General features: G+C 41.0%; 1 protein-coding gene and 1 long non-coding RNA gene across 6 annotated transcripts; one reads left to right on the plus strand and one right to left on the minus strand.

Moving 5' to 3' along the window:
• The first annotated feature begins 1,961 nt into the window (after positions 1-1,961).
• On the plus strand, positions 1,962-26,997 carry CAPN3 (calpain 3). 4 transcript variants are annotated; one of them, XM_090141045.1, is made up of 25 exons: positions 1,962-2,636; positions 8,182-8,251; positions 9,020-9,138; positions 10,209-10,342; positions 10,591-10,759; positions 11,352-11,492; positions 13,402-13,485; positions 13,915-14,000; positions 14,463-14,540; positions 14,961-15,121; positions 15,666-15,835; positions 16,455-16,466; positions 17,598-17,806; positions 18,500-18,536; positions 19,601-19,618; positions 20,650-20,751; positions 21,372-21,449; positions 22,136-22,193; positions 22,773-22,837; positions 23,851-23,919; positions 24,434-24,512; positions 24,931-25,047; positions 25,402-25,460; positions 25,576-25,650; positions 26,521-26,997. In XM_090141045.1, the coding sequence occupies exons 1-24, from the start codon at positions 2,346-2,348 to the stop codon at positions 25,600-25,602; spliced, it is 2,433 nt and encodes an 810-aa protein (XP_089997171.1). In that variant the 5' UTR covers positions 1,962-2,345; the 3' UTR covers positions 25,603-25,650; positions 26,521-26,997. The 4 variants fall into 4 exon arrangements, with proteins under 4 accessions (XP_089997171.1, XP_031449413.1, XP_089997172.1 ...); XM_031593553.2 differs by lacking the exon at positions 26,521-26,997 and having other exon boundaries at positions 1,968-2,636; positions 25,576-26,469; XM_090141046.1 differs by lacking the exons at positions 19,601-19,618; positions 26,521-26,997 and having other exon boundaries at positions 1,968-2,636; positions 25,576-26,469.
• LOC116229220 (uncharacterized) lies at positions 18,472-25,023 on the minus strand. 2 transcript variants are annotated; one of them, XR_004166969.2, is made up of 4 exons: positions 24,857-25,023; positions 23,832-23,954; positions 19,627-19,786; positions 18,472-18,558 (listed from the first exon to the last, which is right to left on the minus strand). It is a non-coding gene; the product is annotated as an uncharacterized LOC116229220 (long non-coding RNA). The 2 variants fall into 2 exon arrangements; XR_004166968.2 differs by having other exon boundaries at positions 23,832-23,987.
• Positions 26,998-27,288: the final 291 nt, after the last annotated feature.

Consider the following 27,288-nt stretch of genomic DNA (forward strand, 5'->3'; position numbering starts at 1 on the left):
TTTATATAATAAAGTTAAATAAATTTCAAAAAATATCATTTACATTGGCATTTGTATCAACTTACATACTTTTCCACATATTTTGTCATAAATGAAGAAATAAATTAATACTTTACCTCTCTACAAAAAGTAAATGAATTCAGATATTGAAAACAACTAGAGATAGAACTTCATAACAATTGAATCGTTTGTCGCTCATTTAGGTCACTTTTGATTTACCACCTGAACACGAGTTGTGGATTGGGGCCCTTCTGCTCACAAGAAATTCCATCACAAAAACTAGTCTGATTTCTAGTGGCAAAGGGTTGGTTTTGTTTTTTTTTTTTGCTGTTTGCTTCAGACATTTTTGTGTATGGTAAAACATATTTCTTCACAGATGCTGGTTGTCTTTTACTAGCAACTCTGTTCATCACAGAGAAAATCTACAGTAGCGAGAGAAAGCTGTGTTTTTTGAACAGGTATAGCCAGAAAATACTCCTGAACATCCATAAAGAGCAGTATGAGGTTAAAAGTGTAACACAGTAAGGGTATGCCCTTTCCCCATCCCTGGAAAAACAAATACATAAAAGCATTGCTAATATTTCGCTTGATCCTTCTCTGCAGCCCACAGGGAGTTTGTCAAGTATCACATTGTGAGCTACTGTCTTTCTTTCCATAATAAGCTCTTTGTATAGATGAATGTTTGTATTGAGCAAGAAGGGAGAAAATGAAAGAAAAAACATGTGTCCAGGCTACATAATGAACATTTCTTTCTGAAGTTGTGAAGTGTGAGAACCTTGTGTTTCACCATTTGCACTGCACTTGTAATATCCTGGAAAGAGTGACGCATATCTCTGCCAAGCTGTCATGCAAAGCCACGTCAAATGCAAGACCTGCAATCCTCGCATCTGTGTGTAATGAGGAAGCAATCAATTCTGCAGCTGGACAGCCCATCCTGAAGCAACTGCATTCCTATTTCCACATACAGTCAAATCAGTCCTTTCTGAATGCCCTGTTGGTTCAAGAAGCTTCTGTTTACGATCAAAATAATTTAGGCCACCATTTAGGGATGAGGGTTCAAGTCCTCCTAGAGGTTGGTCAAGCTTGTTAACTGTATTACCTTCTTCAGAGGTTGCCCTAGTGAAGTTTTGAAAGGGGACCAGTGAGCTGTAGACTTTCTCTGTTGTACTCAATTTGAAGCCAGTAAACCAAGGAAATAGCTGAGAAAAAAGAATCAGTGCTTTGGCAGCATAGCATAGTACTAGAGCAGAAGGTCAGCCAGAGTCCAGATACCAGTGTCATTAGACAAAAATAACGCTGATGTCACCTTGTGATTTCAGACTTCCCAATCAAAGACCATCAAGATTTAGAGGGCTTTTCTTGACATACAGGCACTGTCAGTTTTTAAGGAACGCTGGAAGAAGAGAGAAGAGCAATGTGTATAAATAAAGGCAACTTGACTTTCTTTCACAGAAACTGAATTTGTCCCTGGGAATAAATGTGCTAGGTCAGACATTTTGTCTAAGATTGGTATATCCTAACACACACAGAATGTCCCAATTTCTGCACTGGGCCCCCAAGAAACTTCACTGCCCAAATGAAAAGTGCCTTTCTTACATGGAAAACAGGTATGGCAAATGAATCTCAGCCCTGGCCAGCTGCTCCTTCTGAGGTAGCCTGAAGAATCTAACCCCCATTTGAGAGGCTTTGAACTGACCTCAATAGCACCAAATAATATTACCATTTTTGTTATTAGGACTGTGTCTTCAGATAACTGGCTCTGTAAAATACACTTTATCTGTAACTAAGGGCAGAAACAACAAGTACAACGATTCATAAGAAGTGTCAGGACTAGAACATTGGCTAGGAGTGCTTCAAAAATGCGTTCCCAGATCAGGGGGAGCTCAGCTTCCAGTGTCACTGTTTTTCTCTGCTTAAGGAAGAGATGAGCTGTGTGCATCACGAGTCAGCCTACACACAGCTCCTGGCCTGGGCACAAGCTTCACAGCAGACTGACACCCACGCTAACCCCCTCCCTATCGTTTTCCCTCTCTCTCACTCTTTGCTGGTAGATATTTTTAGATTTCACTGGTTAAAGCTTGTCTCTTCTCAGCACTTCTACACACTGGGTCGGCACACACGGATGCTGTAGATAGAGCAACTCAGGCACAGGTCTTAGCCTACAGAGAACCTTACACTTTCTTATGCAAAAATACCACCTTTTGAGAAGATGGGATTGTATCGCTTACAAGTTTAACTAGGAGATTTCAACAAAAAGGGGCAACAGCAACTTCCTCTTTTCTCAAATTTCCTTCCAGTGTGCAAGATCTTGCTTTCTTTCAACGCTTGCTGTACGGCCACTTCTCATGCCTTCCGCCATAAATGCAGCGGTGGCTCAGCAGACAGCTGCTGGGTCAGTTCCCAGCACTACCAGCACTACAACTGAAGGTACAGGAGGAGGCACAGGAGGGATTTATTCTGCCATTATAAGTCGCAACCAGCCCATTATCAAAGTAAAGGAAAAGAGCTATGAAGAGCTTCACAAGCAGTGTCTGGAGAAAAACATTCTCTATGAGGATCCTGATTTCCCACCTAATGAGACTTCCCTCTTCTACAGCCAGAAAGTCCCCATCAAGTTTGAATGGAAAAGACCACGTGTAAGTAACGCATTTGCTGAGTGCCTTCTGCTTTCTGTGAATGTGTGTTTTTTTTTGCAAAAGGGGCAGGAGGAGGCAGGAAGGGAATAAGCTGCCAATGTATTTCATTAGATCTTTCCTGGGAGATAGCTGGCTAGGCAGTAGAAGCTCTGAAAGTATAGATAATGACTAAAATGTGACAACAATAAAAAGAGATGGAAGAAAGTACATAGAAACAGAAATATGGAATTTTATTTTATTCTTCCATGACTTGCTAGGAATTTTCTCACTTGAAACAAACCAAGAAAACTTCTCCCCATTGTTCTGCAACATGTTACTGGGTTTTCAACACTACCTTACTTCACTTACAGCTTTTATTTAGTATTCTGCTGTTTTTGTACTCTCAGAAAATAAAAGGTTATGCTCTGAAACATGCTTTTACTTGGTTCTTAGTTCTTCACATTGTTTAGCTGACTCATGACACTCCTTACCCGTTTACCAAGAGTACGGGTGTTGCAATTGCTATGAGGACAGACTCCTGACTACCAACCCTCTTTCTCCTTTTTGTATCTTGTGGCCATTCTCCAGCCAGCCACCACCTTTCCTGTGGAAAAGAAAGAATAATTTGTAAGTTCCTAACTAATTCCCCATCTTACCACAGGGCAATCTTTCCTTTTTCTCTATCATTCCTGCTGGGCAGCTGCTGTCCTCCAGCAAGTGAGCTCTGGGTCATCCCCTCACAACTGCCCTACAACAGGGATGTGATTCTAGGGAGCTATTCTGGTTCCCTCAGAGTTCCTCTTCAGTGCAGAAATCCATGCTTCAGCAACAAAGTTAATGGCAGTAGACAAAACTAGCTAGAGGAACATAAGTAAATAGCAGAAGACCAAGTGCTTTAGAGCGTAGCTATAAAAGAACAGCAACGAGCAACATCATGGGAGAGAAACAGGACACCCTTTGTCTGTAGTGTCGTGTGTACACGTGCTGTCACATGACAGAGAGCAGCCCACTCCTTCATCGTCATCATCACAGCTGCATCAGCTCCTGGAAATGCGTGTGAACGAGCTAAATGTGGAAACAAGCTGATCATCTGAAAGGGAGGGGATTTCCTGTATTTCTAGAGAGAGAAAATTGGTAAAGAGGTATAGAGGATACATGCCAGCATCCCGGGGCAAACAAACTGCAACTGTGCATCTGAAAAGGCATCAGAACATTAAAAATACCTGGTACAGCATCACTTCTGTCTCATGTAAATGAACAGCTTCCTTTTGGAAAATATGGGCTGCCCAATGAAGTTTGGGAGCTCTCAACTATTCACATAACTACAACATGCCTGAGGCTGCATAAGACTCAAAATACAACTTAAATACCAAAAATTAAAGCTATCTTAGTTCTTCAGCACAAGCATTCAGGCATCTGGCATGTCCATGGTGCCAGTCACAGGTTATAGCAGATGCAGGAGCTCTGCAGAGCACAAGGCTGAGCCTGCTGAGTTCTGGTGCACTGCAGGACAAGGACACAGGGGCCGCCCTGCCTGGGGTGCACCGGGCCTTGCTGGTGGAAACACCCATGCTTTCTGTTGTGAAATGTTTGCTTTAAAACCACACTGTAATTCAGGTTGTTGCTGAACCCAGCAGGTCCCCAAAGAGGGAGGGAGTTGCACATGGTGCTTGCTTCTTTTATAATGGATCCACATCATGACAGCAAAAGGAGATTGCTCTTGTGACCTGATGCAAGAGACCTGTGTGTGTTAATGCTGATCTCAGATTGGCTCAAGGCTTTGCTTCATTAGACTTTGAAACTGTAGGATATGTATCACTGATAGCGGGACTTGTCTGATAGTATTACACATGGGAATAGACAACCATATTACAAAAAAACAGAGTTAAATGAACTTGAGGTAGTAATACAGTAGACCACAATGTTAAGAGGTTAAAGCAATCAGTGAAGCACCGAACATGAAGAATAAACTGCATGGGCCATGTTCTTATTAAATTACAATGACTTTTTTTGGCAAAGAAAGCAGCTACTTTGTAAACTATAAAGTCTTATAAAGTGGTAATTTCAAATTGGTTTGAAATTCATGTTGAATCAAATTTGTGAACGTATTCTGAACAAAAACAAAATAGCAGAAGGTCAGAAGTTCTGAGAGAGAATCGTAATACTGGCTTTGTTCTAGATCCTTTCTCTGTAGTGTACTGTGTATGTCACTTACCCCCAGAAATAGTGAATAAACAAATGGTCCACGTGCCATAGGATCTTGTTTAACATAGAGAGCTGGGGAAGAAGCCATGTGTTCCTGACCACCTTTGGCTTGATAAGTCACCTTAGCCATGCCATGCCACACATTTGTATCTAAGCTCTTTCCTCCCAGCCCAAGAGGTTGATGTGGAATATAATAGGAGTGAAAGAGTGATACTGGTACTGAATGAGCATTATTTGCTATGACACCAATTCACATGGGATTGTTGCAAGTTTTTCCAGAAGTCTTTTTCAAGGAATCACAAAGTCAGTCTGAAGGGCACACGTCTGCCATTCCCAAATGCCATGATCAAGCACTAGTAGCAGTGACAATCCTCATGTGAACAGCACGTATGAACTAATATCTGAGCATGGCATACCAACGCTGCTGTTGCTCCTGGGGTTAGGGCAAGATCTTGCAGCAGGGATGAAATCCCCGGAGCTACCCCCCTTGCTCTGCTGCATCTGGTCCCGGTGGCAGTAAGAACACAGGGAGTGCCATCATCAAAAAGGTGGCTGCCATGCAGGGCATCTGAGAAGCCTGCTGCTGGGGTGGTGAGGAGGGCCCTGTAATTCTAGATGGCAACAGCTGTGCTGCAATGTGAATGTACCCTCATAGCATGCAGCTGGGACTAAAGCCAAGCATGGCCAGAGCAGGCTGCAGCACCATGCCTGGCCCGGCTGCTGAAGTGCACAGCAGGGTTTACCAGCCCAGTGTGCTGGCAAGGACCCCTGAAACAGTCTTTCTAATGCTACATTAATTAGATCACAGGGAGGCATAGGTTCTCTGTTGTAAGATGAGATCCCTAATAGCTATTAGCTAAACACCCTGCACCATGCAGTAACAAACAAAGTCTGGACCACAGAGGGCCAAGGGGGAAGCAGGAACCTACACATCTTTTTAGGCCAAAACAATATTTCTTTTGCTTGATAGGACTGGTTTAGGGAACTTACTTAGAATGCCAGCAGTTCTTAAAGGAGTAAATGCTTTTTGCTGCAACAGTATAAGCTGACTGCAGAGCTTTTCCTGACAGAGAAAAAAGCTAATGAAAATGCAGCAAAGGTCAAATGCCATTTTTAGTCATGTGCTGCCTTGGTATTTTCCAACTGATGCACAAGTACCCTCTGTCCAGGAAGCAGCATATACACTATGGATGGTTTTTCCTTGGATTCTGTCTCTGCTGCTGTAACAGTCACTGTGCTTCTTCGTAATGAACCTGCAGCCAAAACTGAATCAACTCAAAGGTCAGGAAAGGCCTGGTGAATAGTACTAAGGCAATCTAAGGCACTCCAGTCAGAGGAGACACCTTCTGAGTGATTCATGCATCAGTGAAGTGCAGCCTGTCAGCATTCTGTATGGTAATGACCTCACAGATGAAGAGCAACCTCTTGCTCAGCCAGCAGCACTGGAAGATCAGGTGTGTTACCTGCATTTCAAACACCAGGTGACAATGTGTTTCTCATTACCTTGGAACACACTGAAACCCTCCTCCATATTCCTCTGTATACAGATCATCCTCCAAAGCAGACGAACACAAGATGCAATAAATCGTACTGAATAGCAATTGATCATCAATGCACATTTAACATTTGTGAACACTTAAGCATAATGTAACCTAAAAGACAGCATGCTGGCTGGACTCCAGTCTGGTTACTGAAGTGAGAGCAGAGTCAGGCTAAAACACAGTAATGGCAAAAGAAGAAACAAAATCTCAAAACCCAGTATCTCACACCTAGTTTTCTAGAGAACACCAAGGCAATGTGAAGAAGGATGTTTTCACAAAAGCTGGTGGTGGAGAAAAGAATGAAGGTATCTCAAACAGCTATCTTGACAAAATTGGACCTTGGGACAGCTGACTGAGGCCTGAAATAATGGGACAATCCCTCCACTCTCTTCCTCAGGGATAATATGGCAATTGCTCTGGGAAGCCAGAAGCAGGTCTCTTTTTGGCTCTATGACTAATCTAAACAGTTATATCAAAGCAACCCTGATGACTACTGCAATGGAGCAAAAGCTGAGTTCAAGCCAAGCAAAGCTATTAGACCTGAAACCTGAGTCTGGGAAAATCCAGGGCTACCCTGATTACACTGGAAAATCTTCAGACTGCAGAGTTAGCATCAGCTGTCTGTACTGCCAATTGTTCCACTCATACAAGGAATTTTCAGGTGTTTTCTGTTTCTTTTTCCCACTCCAGCCCCATGATCTTCCTGCCAGCTGTGTTCTTGGACTGTATCTTCTTCCCCATTTGCAACCACTCAGGAAATTTGTTCTCAGTTTGTAGTATCTTTCTTTTCTTACCCACACAAGAGATGGTCAAAAATTACTTCTTTTCTTCCCAACACAAGTATTTGAGTGCGAGGGATAGGATAGAATAAAGCAAAGACCTTCTGTTTTAATCTTTTCCCTGTATGAGAGGCTATACCTAATTCTTCCTTCGGCTTTCCTATACCCTGTGGTATAGGAAACATACATACCCTTTGTCCCATTTGGGAACCAAAGATGTAATGAATGTGGAAAAGGTTCTGTGCAAACCCTGTAATAGTCCTATCTCCCTTTACTGGTACTTCCTATGTAGTCTTTCACTCCCTACAGCAATACCTTAATTTATGCCCATATAGCATCTCATGTCCCTTCTGTCCTTACTGATAAACCTAATATATTGTACCAAATGCAGGACAAAAGAGATTCCTGTCCTCAGAAACAGATAATATCTCTATTACATTTCTCAGTCCAGCACTGGCAGTTAAATACTGCAACATGAGGAAAAGAATAAAATCACTCAGTCAATATTTGATTATTCCTGAGAATCAAATATCTGACCCTGGACAGGTTTCAGAAAGTATTACTGGAGATCATTCCTGCTTAAATGCACTCTACAGCTCTATTTATATATACATCAGCATACTCGTTGTTGCAAGTTGGATTCCTGTAACCTGAAGTCAGTATTAAAAAATTGAATCTAGTTCTCAGACACTCTTTCCATCTGCTTGCTCTCCTCCAATAATATTTTTTCATTGTATAGAAAAACATTTTCCTCTATTTTCCTCATTTTAACATTTGTGCAGTCAGTATAGGAATAGTTTCCCTGCTGCTACTCCTGTACTACCCAAAGCCTGGGACATCCACTAACATATTGCCAGCAGAGATCTGCACCTGAAAACTAAGCAGTAGGTTTTGATATCCACAAACTGTCTCACATTAAATTAAAAATAAAATAAATAATAATAATAATAAACACATTATCTTTAAACAGCTTTAATTTCTATGAAAGTCAGGCATCCCAATGTATATTTTTGAGCTCATCTATCTGTTTTTTTTTTTCAGGAAATTTGTGAGAATCCACGATTTATTATCGGCGGAGCCAACAGAACAGATATCTGCCAAGGAGAATTAGGTATGAAATTGTCACATTCACCCCACACATTTTAAACTTTTTTTTTTTTTTTTTAAACTCATCATAGTTCAACTCTCAATTTTCATTTGCTTCCAAGGAGATGTTTTAATTCTCTCAGAATACCACTACACATCTACTGATTCCTTCCCTATAGCAAATGGATGACATCTGCCTGCTACCAATGTAGGGAGGAGCTTTGAGCAAACACCACTTTGCTTTTCATGAACTAATATCACAAATGTTGCAAAGCACCATTTGGCAGGACCTGGCCCTTCTTCCAAGTACTGTTGTATTTTTTCAGATATTTAGTCTTGAAGTTTTAAAACTTCTGGAGACCTTCATCCAAGTGTGCCTTGTACTGAAAGATAACCTCTACATTGAAGAACTTAAGCTCAGATGCTCAAAGCTGCTTTGATATAGACAGCTGCTACCTGGGTGTAAGCGACAACTCTGCAGCTGTCAGCCACATGGCACTCACCTGTGCTGCTTTGTAAAGACATTTCCCACTCAGCTTTTCCATGCCTTCCACTGTTTTATTGCTTCTCCTGTGACGGGTGTGTGCCTAGACAGTGGCACCAATGAGCATTTCCATAGCATCAATAAGAAAGAAGTGCTGAAGCACTGCAGAACATAATGAGAAGAGCCCTTTACTGAAAGGTTGTGGCACACACTATTGAAAATCAGTGTACCTGCCAGTACCTTAACTTTCCCCTTTGATTCTAGCTGCTCTCTCAACTCATGTTGCCTGCTGCTTCTGCTTGCTTACAGGCGATTGCTGGTTCCTGGCTGCCATTGCTTGCCTGACACTGAATAAAAAACTGCTCTGCAGAGTCATACCTCATGACCAGTCCTTCATACAGAACTATGCTGGCATCTTTCACTTCCAGGTGAGTCCCTTCATCTAGCATTAAGGAGATGTAATTAACTCACCCAACAGCAAGCTCATCACTTGGCACGCTGCTCCCTTTCCTTCCTCCACCCTGTGAAAGCATGAGCAGCAGCAGGAAAGGAAGAAGGATTGAATTCCTTCACCCCAAACTCTTCCAGCAAGGCAGTCACGGAAGGTAATTAGGGAACATTAATCCACTCATGAAGCATTTGCAGATGCATGGCCTGTGTGTGACAGATAGCAACAGGTGCTTGGTCTTGCCTTCCTGTTCAGCTGCAGTACTACAGCTAGCACAGAGATACTGGTGGTAAGAGCATCTATTTTTAGGGCCACAAGCAGCTGGTCTCTGTCAAAAATAAGTCACTGAAGAACTGATTTTTCAGAAGAGACTGACTGCTGTCCATCTTCCCCATGGTTCTCTAAAAACACCTCCTTTAAGATGGATGTATTGCCAAGGTAAATTCAGCATGACTGCCTCCCTTCCCATGACATTGCTTTTTGGCACATTATAAAGCAGGACACAGCCCTCTACCTGTAGTTGTCCAAAATTCAGGTGGCTGGAGGAACACCAGGTAAATCTGAAGGAATACAGACTCTCTGCATCTGATCACAATGTAAGCCAGAGCATGGCTCATTGCCCAGCTGCATTTGTGTGTCCATCCCATCCCACCAATCTCACACCGTGTGCAGGAATTGTTATTTACAACTTCAACTGTAATCTAGCTGTAATTTGCTAGAAGTGCCTGAAATTAAGAAAAGGGAGGAAGGAATAGAACTGGTGGAACAGTCACATGCAAAGAGTCAACTTGCTCAAAATCTCCCAGGAATGACTCCTGGGAGTGTTAGACCTCAAAACCATCTAACCATACCAAACCAGGACCTGCAGTTTCTGCCAACATAAGTCTGGTTGCCATGGCTCAGCTCTGACCTCATGAAACAGAAAAGGGAGACGTTTTAACAGCTGTAGAACAGTTCAGTGTTTCTCCTTCATCAGCTCAGCTCTCCAGCCAGACTCCCCCTCCCCTGCACACTGTGAGCCCAGATGTTTTCTTGTTTGCTTTCATTCAGTTTTGGCGCTATGGAGACTGGGTGGATGTCATCATTGACGACTGCCTACCCACATACAACAACCAGCTGGTCTTCACCAAATCCTCCCAGCGCAATGAGTTCTGGAGTGCTCTCCTGGAAAAGGCCTATGCGAAGTAAGTCACAGCCTGCTGCACCATGCCACGCTCTCTTGGGCTGGGGGGTTGGTAGTTGAACTGCACTGTACTGAACTTGTCATATGCACATTAGCTCAACACATATCAGTACCTTTTTCCACAGATTCTAATTCAGTATGACGTAAAGCATATTTTCTACAATTGCTGTTTTTTGTTTTGGTGTTTTTTGGGTTGTTTTTGTTACTCATTCAGAAGTCTTTTTTTTTTTTTTTTCCCCTCTTTCCAAGACTCCATGGATCCTATGAAGCTTTGAAAGGAGGAAACACCACGGAGGCGATGGAGGACTTCACTGGAGGGGTGACAGAGTTCTATGAGATAAAGGATGCTCCTAAAGATATCTATAAAATCATGAAACATGCCATTGCTAGAGGATCCCTCATGGCCAGCTCCATTGATGTGAGTCTATATAAACTTTGTAGATGAGTCACAAGAATATATCATGTACCAACTTTTGCAACAACTTAGTTGAGTCCACATAAGCAAACATTCATTTGCAGGTGGTAGGGCACTCTCCTCTAGACACTTTCTATTAGAGAACAGCAAGCACCAAAGGGGAGACAGAAGCAGAATAGGGAGGCAGGAGGAAGAAAGGAAGGGATCTGATCAGTAAAACCAGCACCCTTCTCTCAGTGAGGTGCAACAATTCTGTTGAGATACAAATCCTCGTGTCAAAGATGCTGACAGTATGCAAATATTCAGGAAATTAACCCATTTGATTCCCAGCATATCCTTAGATTATCTTAATTTACTGTGGTTAATTTAAAAGTGAAAGTAAGAAAACACTACTTTCAATAGTTGTGAAGTTGCAGTAAAAGCAGGAAAACAACTGGTGTTATCAATCACCATAGATAACTGTGGACAATCTAGCAAGTAACGAGAAAGTAGAGAAGTTATCTAGGCCATTTTTTACCACTTATCTTTTTGTATAGTTTCTTTTCTCTCCCCGTCTCCTGTTTCTGCACACAATTTTTCTTCCATTCTCTACCAGGATAACCTAGGCTTTTCCTATGGAGCAGCTCCTCGAAGTGACATTGGAGAAATGATTGCTCGAATGGTGAAGAATCTAGAAAATGCGCAGATGACTCACTCCACTGTGGACCACCAGGGGACAGATGAAAGGCCAGCATGGGTCCGTACATCAACAGAAGCAATTTCACAGCACTTTTATTTACAGCCAGAAAACATCACCTATGCTTTAAAATTCCTCTTTTTCTTCACTTAATTATCCCAACACTAAAGATCTGCTCTTCTGAATGCTATTTGGTGTTCACGTTAAAGGACTTCAGTTCTTTCAAACACAAAAAAACATAAAACTTCCAAGCTTAAATCTTCCAAATCTGTATATGGACACATTGCTGTCGTTTTCTTACTATCAGGCAGTTGTCATACCTTACTTTTTAGGGAGCTGTGTTTCAGTGGAAGAAAGCAATTTTCTCTCTTTACAGAGGAGAAAAAAACAAAACAAAATGCCAAGCCACCACTGAAAAAACATTATATAACCTAAAACATTTCATTGTGCAAACTCTCTCCTGCAGGAGAAGTAGTCAATTTTTCCTCTTCAGACATCCCTATTTAGTCTTCCTGAATGACTGAAATAGTGTAATTCTTTGGGAAAGCCCAGTATGGCTGCCTTTTGCAAGCATGACTTTCCAAATCACCCGTGTTTACGGGGGGAACTTCCCTCAGTTACTGACATTACTGATAAATAACTAATAGAACATTACAGAACTCTTTCTATAGTTGCTGCTGTTTTACTGCTGGTTGTTACACATCTGAGCCATCATCAGAAAAATCTGTGACTCTCAATGGAAAGAAGCAGATGGTGCAGGCCACAGAAGCACTCCAGAGAAGCGGGCCAGGGCACTCGCAGCATAAGATAATATTTTCAAGTAGAAAAGAGAGAAAGAGGTTCTGCTAAATAATAATGCTAATGTGAGGAGAAAATAAGAAAAAAAAAAAATAGGTATGAGGCAATAGACAGAAAAAATATGGAAACTGGAATAAGATAAAAGAAACAAGAGCAGAAGGGAAATCATGGAAAATAATTGTGACAGCCAGGAAATACTTGGATGAGATTCTTCCCTGTGCAAGCTGAGAATGTAGCTGTGTGACCTTACTAATTCTCCATTTCCAGCACTGACTTTCTCACGTCCTCAGATGTGTCAAAAACAGATGGAAGATTTACCAGCAGAGCCCTGCAGTCTTTTCTCAGTGACAAACATAACAAGGGGAGAAGTTTCACACGTGGTCCACCTGCACTTTGTGTAGTCCTCCTTTCCCACCATTCTCCAAGATTTTCCCTACAAGCACAGCAGGCTATAAAAACCTGACTTCGTCCTCAGTTCTTCAACTTCCAGATAAATAAAAGTGCATAGTAGCAGCTGATTATCAAGATAGCAAGTGTACTTGTATCTGCTGGAGAAAGCTATGTATTTCCTGTGTGTCAGGTGGAAAACATTATCGTCTCAGGGATTATGAAATAAAGCCTCCATACCTACAGGAAACACATTTTAATAATAATGCTAGTAGGAACAGCGTATGAAATTGGGTCGTGATGAGATTGCAGCAGCACATAAAGGAAGTGTTCTAATAGGTGCTGAGCTGCTCTTGTGTTTCCAGTTTTATCCACAAAATCTTACTGAGCCATACAATAGTATACTGTCCTAGAAATGACTGAAAGTTCTATTCATGGAAAAATTAATTATTTTGATTAAGCATGCTATATACTAGCACGTTCTGAGTTCTTCAGTGGTTCTGAGTGCAAACAGCAGCAAACTACAGAAAGGGAAAGAGTATATCACAAGATGTCCTTCACAATGAATATTATTAATATTTTGCTCCTTTAATTACTTCTTCACTCCTTTCTAATCAGTGATATTCTCTGGATACTAAGTTTGGTCACCTTGATAGAAGATGAAAACAAGATTAAAAAAAAAAAAAGAAAAAAGTCTCCCAAACAGTGTCATCCTCCCTTCTGCCTCAGAGCTGCTGATTGACCTTCACGTGCCTTTTCTGTATTTTTATCCTGTGTCTAACAGACTATAATGCCAATGCAGTATGAAACTCGGATGTCCTGTGGGCTGGTCAAAGGTCATGCATACTCTGTCACAGCTGTGGAAGAGGTAAGTTCAGTCCTTTGCCTACTGCTGTTGGGTCTTTTGGTCTAGACTGGCTCAGCATGATGCATGGCAGCAGAGCTGTGTACAGGGGGACAAAAGAGGGGGGAAAGATACAAATTATGAAATAAAGGGAAGAAATTTTGTTTTCAAATAAAGTACAGCTTCAAGGAGAAACCAATCAGTCCAAGATTTGGCTTTTTGTGTGAATGGATGTTCCTCTGTGATCTACATGGGCAAAGGTGGCCGCAGCTGGCTGCCTCTTGGTCTTACAGTCTTCCTACACTCAGGGCAGGTCAGGCTGAGTGATGGCCCTGGAGAACACTGTCACTTGGGGAGATGGTATCAACGATGTGACTGACAGAATGTTTCCTTTCTAAGCCTATTTCTCACAAAATTATTCAGCTGATTCTTCTTGCCTTCTCTTTCAATTAGACAATGTTTAAAGGGGAAAAAATACGTCTGATAAGGCTGAGAAACCCGTGGGGACAGGTGGAGTGGAATGGACCTTGGAGTGATAAGTGAGTACAAAGTCTCAAACAAAGTCTAGGAGCATCATTTGATTTGGAAAAAATATAAATTGTGGCTTTATTTCCTTTTGCAGCTTGTGCATGGCCCTAACATTTAACAATGAGGTATCGGGTTTTGCTAAAAGATAGTTCAGGAGGTACTCCATCAATGAGTTTGCAAGCACTTCTGTCTTTAAGTTAAAGAAAATAAACACATTTCTTATTTATTTCTGAGAGTTTCTAATAGGAAGTCTGAAGGGAAAGAAGAGTGAAGCAGGGCAATTTCTTCTCCATTTGAATGTATGGAGATGGAAACATCCAGGACAAATAGTTGCAGAAATGACAAAGGAACGTTTTTTGTGAATGTAGAACAGCGCTTGACTTTCCTCACTATGAGGCTTACAGTAAAGAACAGGAATACAAATAAAAATTGGGTATTGCAAAATGTAATGTAGCTTGTTTACACTTTTGCAGATCAGAAGAGTGGAACTTCATTAAAGAAGAAGAGAAAATCCGCCTACAACACAAGATTGTGGAAGATGGGGAATTCTGGTGAATGATCTGTCAAAAAAATTGTGTTTCTGTAGGAAATATGCGACTATGGGTCACACTGCACAACTTAAACATGCTAAAACAATGGCATTAATTCCTTCATGTTCCCCAACAAGCCTTGCTCTGCAATCCCTTCACTCTCCCACCAGGGTATATTGAGTCCCACAGCCCATATAATTATCCCATACTTCAAAAGTCCTCCATCCCCTTTCCTATGATCTGTTCCCTCACTCCAGTGTTCCCTAGTTTGGAGCTGTACCTGTGTTAATTGACCAATAGGCCAAACGCATTAGGAAATTGGAGCTCCCACTGCAAACTTGTACTAGTAGAAGCATTTGCTCTCCATTACCTCTATAGTAACAGTATATCTTTCAGACAACTACCTACCATGCAAATTCAGCTTCCATTCAATTCTTCCAGGATATCATTTGAAGATTTCATGAGGCATTTCACAAAACTTGAGATCTGTAACCTCACACCTGATACTCTGGAAGCTGATAAGCTTCAGACCTGGACTGTGTCAGTCAACGAAGGACGCTGGGTGAGAGGCTGCTCAGCTGGAGGGTGCCGCAATTATCCAGGTGAGCAATGAATCTTAAGAGATACCACCTCTCTGATGGGGGCTATACTACATCCCATAAGCTAAATCACACTACAGCCTGATCAGTGCTCAGCCACAGGAAAGCTTTGATGATGAGTCACATGATTTTCTATCTAGTTATCTCTTGTCACTATGTTTGTGACAGTGCTTTATGAGCCCAAAAGGCAAACCTGACAAAGATAAATTCTTGTTTGAATATTTTGCATTGCAGGTAAGAGATATCAATTTCATTCTATCAGTTAGATTTAATTTTGGAAATTCTTTGATAAGTTCTAGCACGTTTAGGTTCTCTGAAAGTTTAACCAAAGCTAGTTCTTCACTTTAAATCCTTTTCTGCACAGATGATAGAACTACATAAACCCCTCAAACACATTAAAATATACACATTATATGTATAAAAATAAAAGCCCAGCTTCATCCTTTCCCTCAGGAACTACAGACAGGGAATAGTAAAAGTTCTCTTTGGTCAAAAGCATTGTTAGAAACTGAAGATTTATGTGTTTGCTTTGGGTGACATTTCACAGATACATTTTGGACCAATCCCCAGTATCGCTTGAAGCTCCTAGAGGAAGATGATGATCCCGAAGATGAAGAGGTTATCTGCAGTTTCCTGGTAGCACTGATGCAGAAAAACAGGAGGAAAGAACGCAAGCTGGGAGCCAACCTCTACACCATTGGCTTTGCCATCTATGAGGTACCAGTTCTAGACCTAGTTCTTAGTGCCAGGTTCCCAGCCCTTACAGTACATGTTTACCAAGGCAGTCATTGAACTGTTCATCCTGACTACATGAATTGCAGTTTCTCCTTTGCAAGGAAATGTGGAAGAGAGGAAAAAAATTAAAAGCTTTAATACCATTTAGCCCATAGTAACCTCAGAGTTTATACCTGTAAGTAATGCACTTAATAGGCTTTTATGGTGATTCTATGTCAGATTTTAGCATATTCTTCCCCATATCTACTTCAGTCTCCACACTTCCTTTATCCATGCTGAAACTAAACATCTAATTGGCAGAACCACGTAAAAGGGAAACAGTCAAGACAAAAAGTAGTGATCAACCTCCGACCTTCTAGTGACTTCAGGTAGAAGTCAGTTGACTCAGTCCTTTGCACAAAAATATTTGGTTCAGATCTCAATGGATCTTGTGTAGGTCACAAGAAATCTGGAAAGGAAGGGGGAATTTTCTTAGAAAACTTATATCAATTGAGGTAATTTAATGACTAGCTGCAACACCAGAAATCCCTTCTGTTAGATTTATAAGCGAGTAGACTCACCTAGAACTTCTTTTTTTTTTTTCTCTTTGTTACTCCCTAAGGTACCCAAAGAGGTATGAGCTGAATGGGGACAGACTGACAACTTGGTGTATGCTCACAGCTAGTGTCACTGTTGCTCCTGTCTGTAAGTCAGTGGGAAACTGTCCATTCAAGTTTATTTTCAGGGACGTTACAGAAGTGAATCTGCTAACTATTATGCTTTGAGTGTTCCATAACATTTTCTGAGTCATTTTAAATTCTTTCTCACTTGTACTCTGTTTTTACCTGCATTCGGTCCTTTGCTGTTCTATGTGTGAGCTGGCCACTGCTTTCACTGTCCTTTAGTGAACCTGGACTACAGGAAGAAGCATCAGCTAGCCCTTAAGACACCACACCCCCACAAACAAGACCCCTAAAGCACTTCTATTTCCTCCTGCAAAAAATGCCAGAAACTTATATTCTGCAGTCCTAGAGTTTGCTCTACAGCATCAGACTTCTTTGTTTGTTTGTTAACAAATGCTATTTTCAGCCATTGAAGAAAACATATTAGAAGTACACAGACTGAATTTTTCTGAGCTTGCCAGTAACTGAATCAGTGGTACCACAAGCTTGCAAGTGAGTTCACATAAAAGCATTCACTGGAGAATATAAAGATCACCATCTGAATTGTGTTTTACAGACAGTTATTTCTGTAGAAAGCAACTACAAGCACTTGTTCTTAGCCCACAGTCATTGACTTATTTTTCATATTTAAATAAATGCAGTGTCTCTTTGGTAGATACAGAATTCATATTTCTCCAGGTAAGTTCCCACTGAAAACACCTTCACTTTACCATGCAGTACATAGGAGCCTGCATATACTATTCCTTGGCAGGCCACCTTCAAAGAAAGTAACTGAACTTTGGTTACACGCCATTAGCATCCAACAATACAGATAAAATCATGGATGCAGCAGAACAGCCAGCCAGCAGTCTCCACGTGGGATGTTGGGCAGCTCTCAGAAGTCAACTAAATCCAGCTAGCAGCAGCTTATAAAGATGACAGACTCTGTAACTGGTAACAAGCTAGCAGTCCCCATCAAATCCCTGCTTGCTAAGCTGCCACTGCTTCATTTGTGTTTTCTGTCCCACTGCTGCCTGCATGACAAGCCACCTGGGGAACAGGTAAGATTTCCTTGAAGATCAATTGACTCCATTGTTCTGCAGATGCACGGTACTAAGCACCACTTGCAAAAGGATTTTTTCCTCTACAATGCTTCCAAAGCTAGAAGTAAGACCTATATAAACATGCGAGAAATCTCTGAGCGCTTCCGGCTGCCTCCCAGCGAGTATGTTATCATCCCATCCACATACGAACCCCACCAGGAGGGAGAATTCATCCTGAGGGTTTTCTCAGAGAAAAGAAGTCTTTCAGAGTAAGTTGCAGATCTTTCATCTGGCTCTAAAGGGGGAACTGAGCTCATTACTCTGTTACAGTTGTGTTCCCTGCTTGCAACATTCTACTCTTAATTTTCTTAATCCCATTAGGAACTCCAAGATGCAAACTCATATTCCCAATATTACCTTGTAGTTTAACAAAAATCTGTTTTGAATTTCCATTGGAGACACTGGAGACTACTGGCAGGATATCTTTTGTGAACATAATTTCTGCTGTTTTTATAATGAAAACCAACAAGTTTGTTATTTAATGCTATATGCCACTGCTATATCCCATATGGAAGTTTTTGCCAGATAGACCACTGAGACAGATCTAATTTTGGTCATAAACAAAATCCAGAAATAGGCATTATTTCTTTTCCATCCTGCTCTTTAAGCAGCTTCCCAAAGCTCAAACTGCAGCTAGTATCCCTTTGCTAACGCCCAAAAACTTCTGGTTTGCTCCCCCGTCAAGATTTAGTGATGCTGAGGCTGTAAGAAGAATAAAGCCAGCAGCAGTCTTCTTGGAAGCAGTACTCAGGATGCTCAGCTCAAACTCAGACAAACTACATCCAGAGTCTGAGCTGTGGGAAGCCAGCCCACACCACTGCCTGCTTACAGACCACATACAGAAATAAACAGTGTTGGAGACAGACTCCTTCCTGATTTATTTATTTTCTGCTTTCTTCTAGGGAGGTTGAAAACATGATTGAGGCAGATCGCCCATCGGTGAGTTCCATCCTGTCCTCTTCTGTGTGGGAACAGAGGGGAGAAGTGTCACATTTAGGGAAACCCATAGCAGGAAACCATTTGCAGCACATGACAGTTCCTTTAACAAATTCCCATATTTTCTCATCAAGAGAATTTACACTTGAATTTATATATGCTACTTTCTGGTTTGCCAGGTTTCTGGTTTCTGGTTGCCAGACCAGAATCTTTTGCCAGGTTTGATACTTGTTCTTTGCATAAAGAAGCCTCATGCTAAGCATTGCCTTTGCCTCCATCAGCTGAGAGATTCATGCTCTGGTGGAGGCCTAGCTCCATCCTTCGGAGTGTTTTTTGTTTGTGAGCCTGGCAGCTCATCTAATTAAGAAAAAGAGTGCCTTATTTTGAAGTATGAACTTTCTGAAAAAGGATTCTAGTAGTATTGTGACTCAAACTAGCATCCATGACAAACTAACTTTAGCCTGGGGTTTTACACATCTGTATGGAAATAAATCGGAGCATAGTACACATCTGTGTGGGAATAAACTGGAGCATACAATACACTCAGTCTTGAAAAAAACAGAATGCTCTTGCACGGAACTGAGTTCCATCAGGCCTTGTTCAGAAGCCTTCCCCTTACATTTGCTGTCATGATACCAAAATTTCTGCCTAGATTTGATGGAATTTAATTGCCACTCCAAAAAGCATGGATATGTGGGCATAGAAGTCCAGTCTACACTGCACTGATTAGGTGGGGAAAATAAAAAGAGTTCTTAGGGATAACAGATTTTATTCAAGTAGACAAAGCCCCAGATTGGATGGACTGGCAATTTGATATGGCTTCTACAATTTTAACATGCAGTTTCTTCATGGCTGCATTTCTCCTCCCTCCCCCCCCCTTTTTTTTTTTTTTTGAGATTTGAAATCTATGTGAATATACAAAATTGAAGAAAAAAAGTATGACTACAGGAATGGGAAAAACAAATATGAGAAAAAAAATGAAACATTGCTATTTAACAATGTGATCTGGTACAATCCATAATTCTTTTAAAAAGCACTTTATTCTTATTTTGTTTCTGTTTGTATAGAAGAAGAAAAAAGGCAAGGTGGGTACCTGTGCAACATGCTGAGTATCAAAAGACAAGATGCATGCAGTGAATGCAGCAGGGGTTGCTTGCTACCATTAGTGATTTCTCTGCTTCTGGAAGATGATCTAGTTAATAAAGAATGCTGGAGACAAGAGACCATTTTCAGGCAGCAAAGATTTTGTCCTCCTATATAAAAATCTAATGAAGTACAGCTATAGCATCAGATATTTCTCTCTCTTAAGTGGGTGGCAAAAGCATAAACCTTTCAGTTTCATGAGCTTGATCCTTTAAGTATCCTGCCTGCCTGACCCTCCACAGGTATCCTGAACATTTCCCAGTGAGAATCTCCCTCCTCCAGACACACACCCTCCATTGCCCAATGCAGCTACTCCTCCTTCCTGCAGTTTCTGCTCACCAGAGTCCAGGATCGCCCTTTTGAGTCTATGCAATACATTTAGCAAACAAAAGAAACATACTCTGAGGTTACAAGGAAAATTATCAGCCAGATGAAGGGTACAAAAAAGCCCACAAGGGAGAGATTTTGAAGAGGAGAGTGGTTGACTCTAATTTGCGTTCCTTTTTCATATATACCAAAGTAGTCCATGAAACTTCATAAATCAGAGCACCACATAAAAGAGTGATCTCTGTTTCTTACAAGGATTTTGAAAATGTAGCACTTTAACCTTAAGACTGGTCAATTGTAGTTATTTCTCCAGGATAACACATTCACATCTGATAGCAGTTTTCCTTGCTTTAAATATACTAAACCAGAACAACTGCATGCGTCTCCTTACAGTTGAATGCCTCAGCAATTAATAGAAAATTAACACATGCCTCATGTAATTAACAAGCTCCTACACAAGCTCTGCAGATTTCTTTTTCAGCATGAGCATAGTAGTAACCTGAGAAATTCCTCTTTTCTTTTATTTTGCATTCCCAGATCTGGCTGCGTGTGCTTTGCCACAGAATGGACAGCCCCAGATACTTTCCCTAACACTATTTCTTGTGTAATTTCTACTTCTCTTCTGCTCTCTTCCTTCTTCTTCTAGCCTATCATCTTTGTTTCTGACAGAGCAAACAGCAACAAGGAGCTGACAACAGACGAAGATGCTGGCAAAGATGGTGAAAAAACCCACGTAGATGAGAAAAAGGTTCTGCAGCAACTGGCAAGGCGGGGGATAGAGCTTGGTCTGGCCAACATTATAAGGGCAGCTGGAGAGAATACAGGAACAGGACAAAGGAGTGTCCTTATGATACTTAACAGTTGCAGAGTTGATGCTTGCTCTCTGCACATGTCTGAGAAAGATGGAAATGATAACAGTGAGGCTATCTAATGCAGTATTACAGCATCCAGAACAGGGCCTCCCACACTGCAAGATGCTCTAAAGCCACCAAGCCCATCTGAACAGTTCATAGGCTACAGGGGAGCTATGGAGCATGTTTTTCTCTTTTGGTCCAAATTTCTCCTTTGCAGTGTTTTGAAATGAAAAAAAAAAAAAAAATCAGAATGTAAAGATCTACTGGTGAAAGTAATCATTCAGATTTATTTCAGGACTTATGAGAACAACGAGGGGATGGTAACGATGCAGCAGGATCATTAAGGAATGCATTGAATGAAAGAAAGGGGAGAAGTCCATGAGGATAACTTGTTCCTCTAAAGAGTTCCACTATGACTAAGAGGCTTATTTGTGTGAAGGGGGTGAAGCACCCAGATCCCTTCTTTCTCCTGCAAAGCTAACATTGCATGTGTTCTTTGCTTGTATCTTTCCAGCGTTCTTCAGCAAAAGCTCGTGAGAAGAGTGAAGAGGAAACACAGTTCAGGAATATTTTCCGACAGATTGCAGGGGATGTGAGTACACAACCAATCCCTACCTCTGCAGAGCAGCTAAGCCACAGCAGCACCTAATATAACTTCTTCACAGATTCAAAACATAGAAAACTTAAGTTTTCCTTCACCAAATTTCCTCTGGGAGCTGAAGATAAGCAAAATCAAATAGAAATTCAGTTAAGCAGACAGCTATGCCCAAATGCATATGCAACTTATTTTCATTGTGTACAAAGGAACCTTATTTAAATTCGGGCTCTTACTTCTATCACTACTATGTGAGGCTATTAATGATTTCTTAATCAGTATTGCATAGTATGTGTAAGTAATGCATAGATACATGTATGTATTCAGACATGTTTGCATGTTGAACTAAAGAAATCAGAACAGATCAAAACTACATCAACCAAGAGGCTAAAAGGGTTGCAGAGCTTTTCACATTTTGCTTATACTTTGGCTTGGAATTACTGCCTGTTCTCCCAAATGTTTTTTAATAAATACTGTGCAGTCACTTTAGATTTGCTTCATACTGAAGGTGTAGCTGTGGCCTCAAGAAAGATTATACAAAGATAGAAAGCTCTCTATTTTGGATCACGCACTATGATGAAAAGAGACCATAGACTTCATGCTTTTAGCATATCTATTCATATAATGATTTTCATAATAAGGAATGTTGCAATTAACTGTACCGTCCCCACGTTTCCCACCAGGACATGGAGATCAATGCTGAAGAACTCAGGAATGTTCTCAACAACGTTGTTAAAAAACGTGAGTTTGAATGTGCTTTTCAGTAACCCCAGATAAAGGCAGCTATGCTATAACATACCCTTCCACTCCTGAGTGACATTCTCAAAATTATTTATTCAAATTCACAGATTTTCTACTTTCACTTCTGCAGGCTTTAGCTAGAGAACTTTTCATAGAGATGGTCTCTATGAGTTATCACATATGGATAATACAGAAATGAGCAAAAGTTCATTGGAAGCACCAACAAATGTTAATACAACATTTCTAGCAGACTGCAAAGTCCCTTTAAACAAGTCTTAATGGAGGGGAGGAACTTTCTTCCCATTTAGCAATTCTTTTAGCCTACAAACTCTAGGCTTGCTTAGTTAACTGGAAATTGATTTAGAGTTTTCCAAAGACTTTTATTGTATATAGCAGGTCATAACTCACCTATGAGACACAAGCAATACTGTTACTTAGAGCCTTTACAGATATTTTTTCTCACTTATACCTCACGGGATGAATTAAGTCAGTTTGGCTTATACTTTGAGTATTCAGATTCCTACCTAAGAGGAAGAAGAAATTGCTGACTTACGTGGTCTTTTGTATCATTTATTTCAGATAAGGACCTAAAGACAGAAGGATTTGAACTAGAATCCTGCCGCAGCATGATTGCTTTGATGGATGTATCCTTTGCCAGTGAAAGAGGAGTGCCTGATAGCACACTGCTCCACCTGAGTTTTACTCCCTGACCACACACACACAAATTGTTTTTAATAAGCTGGAAAGCAGGCCAGTGTGTTACAGGCTGTTGTCAGATAACTCAGCATTCCAAGGTGGCATGCATTAACTGCAGTCATCTTGATGTTAGCATAGCCGGCAGATGAAAATATCTCAAAACACAGAACTATGGAGTATGATACCATTTCTTTAGGTCATCTCAACAGAACTACAATTCTTGCCAATAAATTCAGTGTCTCTCTCTTATCTTTACATTTTCAACACATCACACAATCCACCTTGTGCTTAGCACTCAGTATACAGCAACTGTCTCAGAGCAAGTACAATAAAACACACTGCAAGATGTCACGTGGCATTACCTCCTACCTCCAATACAGCATCACTCAGTTTTCCTACCTGAGTAGGAAAACAACTATGTTTCCATATGCTTCCATAACATATGATTTTGAGGGAACATAAGCACATTCAAACCAGACCAGACCAAACTTATAATTACAGCCTAGAACCACAAACAGCAGGAGGCTGAACACAGTTCAGTAAATTATTTTAGTCAGCACTTTGCTTGATTCTCAATTCATTTCAGGAAGGCAGAAAAAGCTTCACTTCAGGATAAACTCGTTTGTCTTAAGCAGTTTTGGGGGAACTTCACCAGTGGGGGCACTTTGAAAAAGCCCCTAAAACACCCTGCTTTATGTACATTATAACAGCTCCAGGAGCAAGTCTCCTGCCTGCATTAATGGTTTATTACTACACAAGGAAATAGTGCTTCACAATCCTGAAACAAAATAACACTCTTAACAACCAAAGCGCTCACAAACACTTCACTGTGCCATTCAGCCCTCTTTCAGTGCTCAGGAAATCCTGAGCTGGGTTTCACACTCACCCCCCCCTCATCCATAGAAATAATTAGTTTTCCATTTAAAATAATGGTTTTTTTACCTGAATGCTTGCATCGCAGACAGATGGCTCAGGGAAGATCAACTTTGATGAGTTCCGACACCTCTGGGACAAGATCAAAAGCTGGCAGGTAGCGCTGCTCTTCCTAGCTCCACAGTGCAAAAGCTTGTGTAGGGAAACCAGACCTCATTATGTACCCTACAACCAAAAAAGCTCCTGCAACCAAAACATCTTCCTTCAGCATTTTCTTAGCCTAAGCAAACATCTAGAGGTACAGCATTCATGTGAGGAGATTCCCCCTGAGAAGGGGGGAGGCACACAAGATGGAGGAGGAGGATGGGAAATAGAGCCAGGCACCGCAATTAGCTTAATTAGGGCAATTAAGAGAGAGGATTAACAGCATAAATTCAAGTCAAATGAGGAGGGTCTCCAGGGGGAAGTTTTTTCTTCTCACAGCACAGATCTAATTCGTGTGTCAGAAGTGAGGGGAGCTGTATGTGAATAACACAGATTGCTGCATAGCAGCCACGGTGATATAAGGCAAATGGCAAAGCCTTCAGGTGCTGCAGGGTAGCACTCACATCAGCAGGCAGGTCCTACAAAAGTATAAACTTTAATTTCTACTGTGTACTTCCTTTTCACAGAAAATCTTCAAGCATTATGATGCTGACCATTCAGGAACCATTAACAGCTATGAGATGCGCAATGCAGTCAAAGATGCAGGTAATTCCCCCAGTGTCCAATGCCCAGCAGCCAAATAAACCTTATTTTGGTTGATGCATTACAGGGCGAGGTCAGGAATACAGCCCAGCCTTTTAAGGAGGGGCCCTAGAGATATATATATATATTTTTTTCCTCCAGCAGAGGTTCTCATATATATCTCAGTCCCACAAATGATCAAAATCAAAGTAGTACTAAGTCAGCACTCACACTTGCCTAGTTTTACCCTTTTAATTTAAGCAGAGTTTGTGTAACGTTTGTGCAACTGCACTAAGAGCACACGGGATGTGCATCAGGAAGCCCAGCTGTGTGCAGGTTAACTTTTAACGATGCAAAAAATTACCTACTTGCTCTCATTTAAGCTGAGGATTCCGTATGGTTGTATAAGGAACAATCAAACCCATTTCTGGCCCCCCTGCAGGGTTTCGGCTGAACAACCAGCTCTATGACATCATCACGATGCGCTACGCTGACAAGAACATGAACATCGACTTTGACAGCTTCATCTGCTGCTTTGTGAGACTGGATGCTATGTTCAGTGAGTGGCTGCCTTCATTTTACAACCTTGTCCCCTGCCCCAAAACACACCCTGATATTTAAAGGAGAGTTTATTATACATAGCACTGTTGCCTACGTATAATTTTAATAATGTAAGATATGTGCTAAGTTGTGACAGCCATCCCATACAAACACAAAAAATAATAAGCCATTATGTATCTCCTTGTATTAGCTATGAAAAAGCATAGCAGAAATACTTGCTGACCAAAAAAGTAAACATGTGCACAAGTTTGGATAACACAGTGGGAACACGATTTGGTTTGCTGCATGGGATCATCCTTACACTTTGCTTGCACAATAATTTATCCCGTGTATTTTTCTGTCATTGATTTAGGGGCATTCCATGCCTTCGATAAAGATGGAGATGGAATCATAAAACTCAATGTCCTGGAGGTAAACTGCTTTATGCCAGTATTTCTAACACAACACCCCAGTACTACATTATTAATTCCCAGCACTGTCTCACACATTCAACTTGGCCTGATCTTTAATTCCTTCTCTTCCTTAGTGGCTGCAGCTCACCATGTACGCCTAACATCAAGGAGAGCCTTCATCAAGGACCTGCTCCAGATTGCTGTTTTAAGTAATGAACTCCATCCATCCCAAATTACAAATGAGCATTTTGCAAGATATGTGCTTTGTTCACCAAGATAAAACGTGCAGGAAAGAATGAAGAGAGCCATGCTGCAGCAAGCAAAGCAGTGCTTACTTCCTGTATCTACTTCTGTAGTATCTCCAGGACATTTACATTCAACCATGAGGATTAATTTATTGATGACTGCATTTAGGTTTTTCCTGCACGTTAAAGACACAGAGCATAACTCTGCTTATACTGACAATTGGAAGTGCCATCCCTATAGTCAGTACAGATCAGGCAAAACTGGGTCTGGATCTGAACTGTGTCTGTCACAGGTGTCTCCTACCGCCTTGTAATTAGTCATTAACTCTGTTCTGATGTTGCTACTATCATTTCAGCCTTTTCATACTGTTGACTATTTCACTGAGATTGTGCTAATTACATTAATGAGTCATGATCACATATGTCATTACAGCTGTAGCTTCGTGGGTTGATTCCCTTCTGTGTTGGAAAAGTGGGCACCAGGCACAGCAGACTGCAGTGTCTGGGTATGCCCTGCTCTGATGCCTCAGTAGAAGCAGCAGAACCAAGCTACATGCTCTCATTTTTAGTATCTCCATGTTACCATACTTAGACGTAGGATGGTTTTAGAGTATTATTTTTTTGGTGTTTTTTTTTTTTTTAATTGTAACCCCATTTTCTGTAACATTGAGAAAGTGGTTTTCCACTTTCAAGGAAGCAGTTCAAGAAAGAAAAAAAATATGAAGTATATGTTAACTGTACATGTACAAATATATTTTAACTACACACACACTTGTTTGTCTTCAGATTCTATTTTTCTTAACTAACTGTTTCTGGGTTCTGTTTTCGTCTCAGAACTGCCCAGACCCCAACACAGGCAGAGCCCTGAGCACTGTCCCATCATTCTTCTGGAGCTACAGCAGCTGGTGTAGTTTTATCACAAGCATGAAATCAGCTTAAGACCTCAGACTCTTACTGGTTTACTTCAAATGCACTGTAAAACATGTGAGCTTGATGGGCTTTCAGAACTGGTCAATCAGTGATCAGCACAAAAATGGATAGAAAAACAGCATGTGTACAGAGAGGGCATGAAGGCCAGACTGTCAGGAGAACTTCGTATGAGACAGTGGCTTTCCTCTCAGACATGTGGTCACAAGGCAACAGAGGATGACAGGGCTAAAAGGCAGCAGCAGAAAGCAATCTGCTACAGTGAAGCAAAACTACAAAAACACATCTTGGCATCTACCCAATATTATTTCTGATACTTTTAACTGGGGGATCACTAAGAAATACATAAACCTTTTGACTATGGAGTTCTTAGTATTATTGTCTTGCACTGTAACTTCCTCTAAGAGTAAGAAAACCATAGTTCATGTAATCCATAGTTCATGTAATGAGTTATCTTTTAAACTCCATGATGACTGGAATACTAGGAGCCCTGGGTTCCAGCCATGTGTTATCTCCACTAAGCTGTTATTTTCCACACAAAAACAAGGCAGATGCTCTTGGTTGGGGTCTTCAAAGAAAAACAAAGTCTATCAGTCAAAAGATCTGGGTTTTTTGACTGGCAATCAAAACAGGCCCTAAACCTCCCAGAGAGCAAAAAAAACATACAGTTCTAGA

The sequence above is a fragment of the Phasianus colchicus genome, chromosome 5, assembly GCF_987193195.1.
Source record: "Phasianus colchicus chromosome 5, bPhaCol1.hap1.1, whole genome shotgun sequence".
NCBI lineage: Eukaryota > Metazoa > Chordata > Aves > Galliformes > Phasianidae > Phasianus > Phasianus colchicus.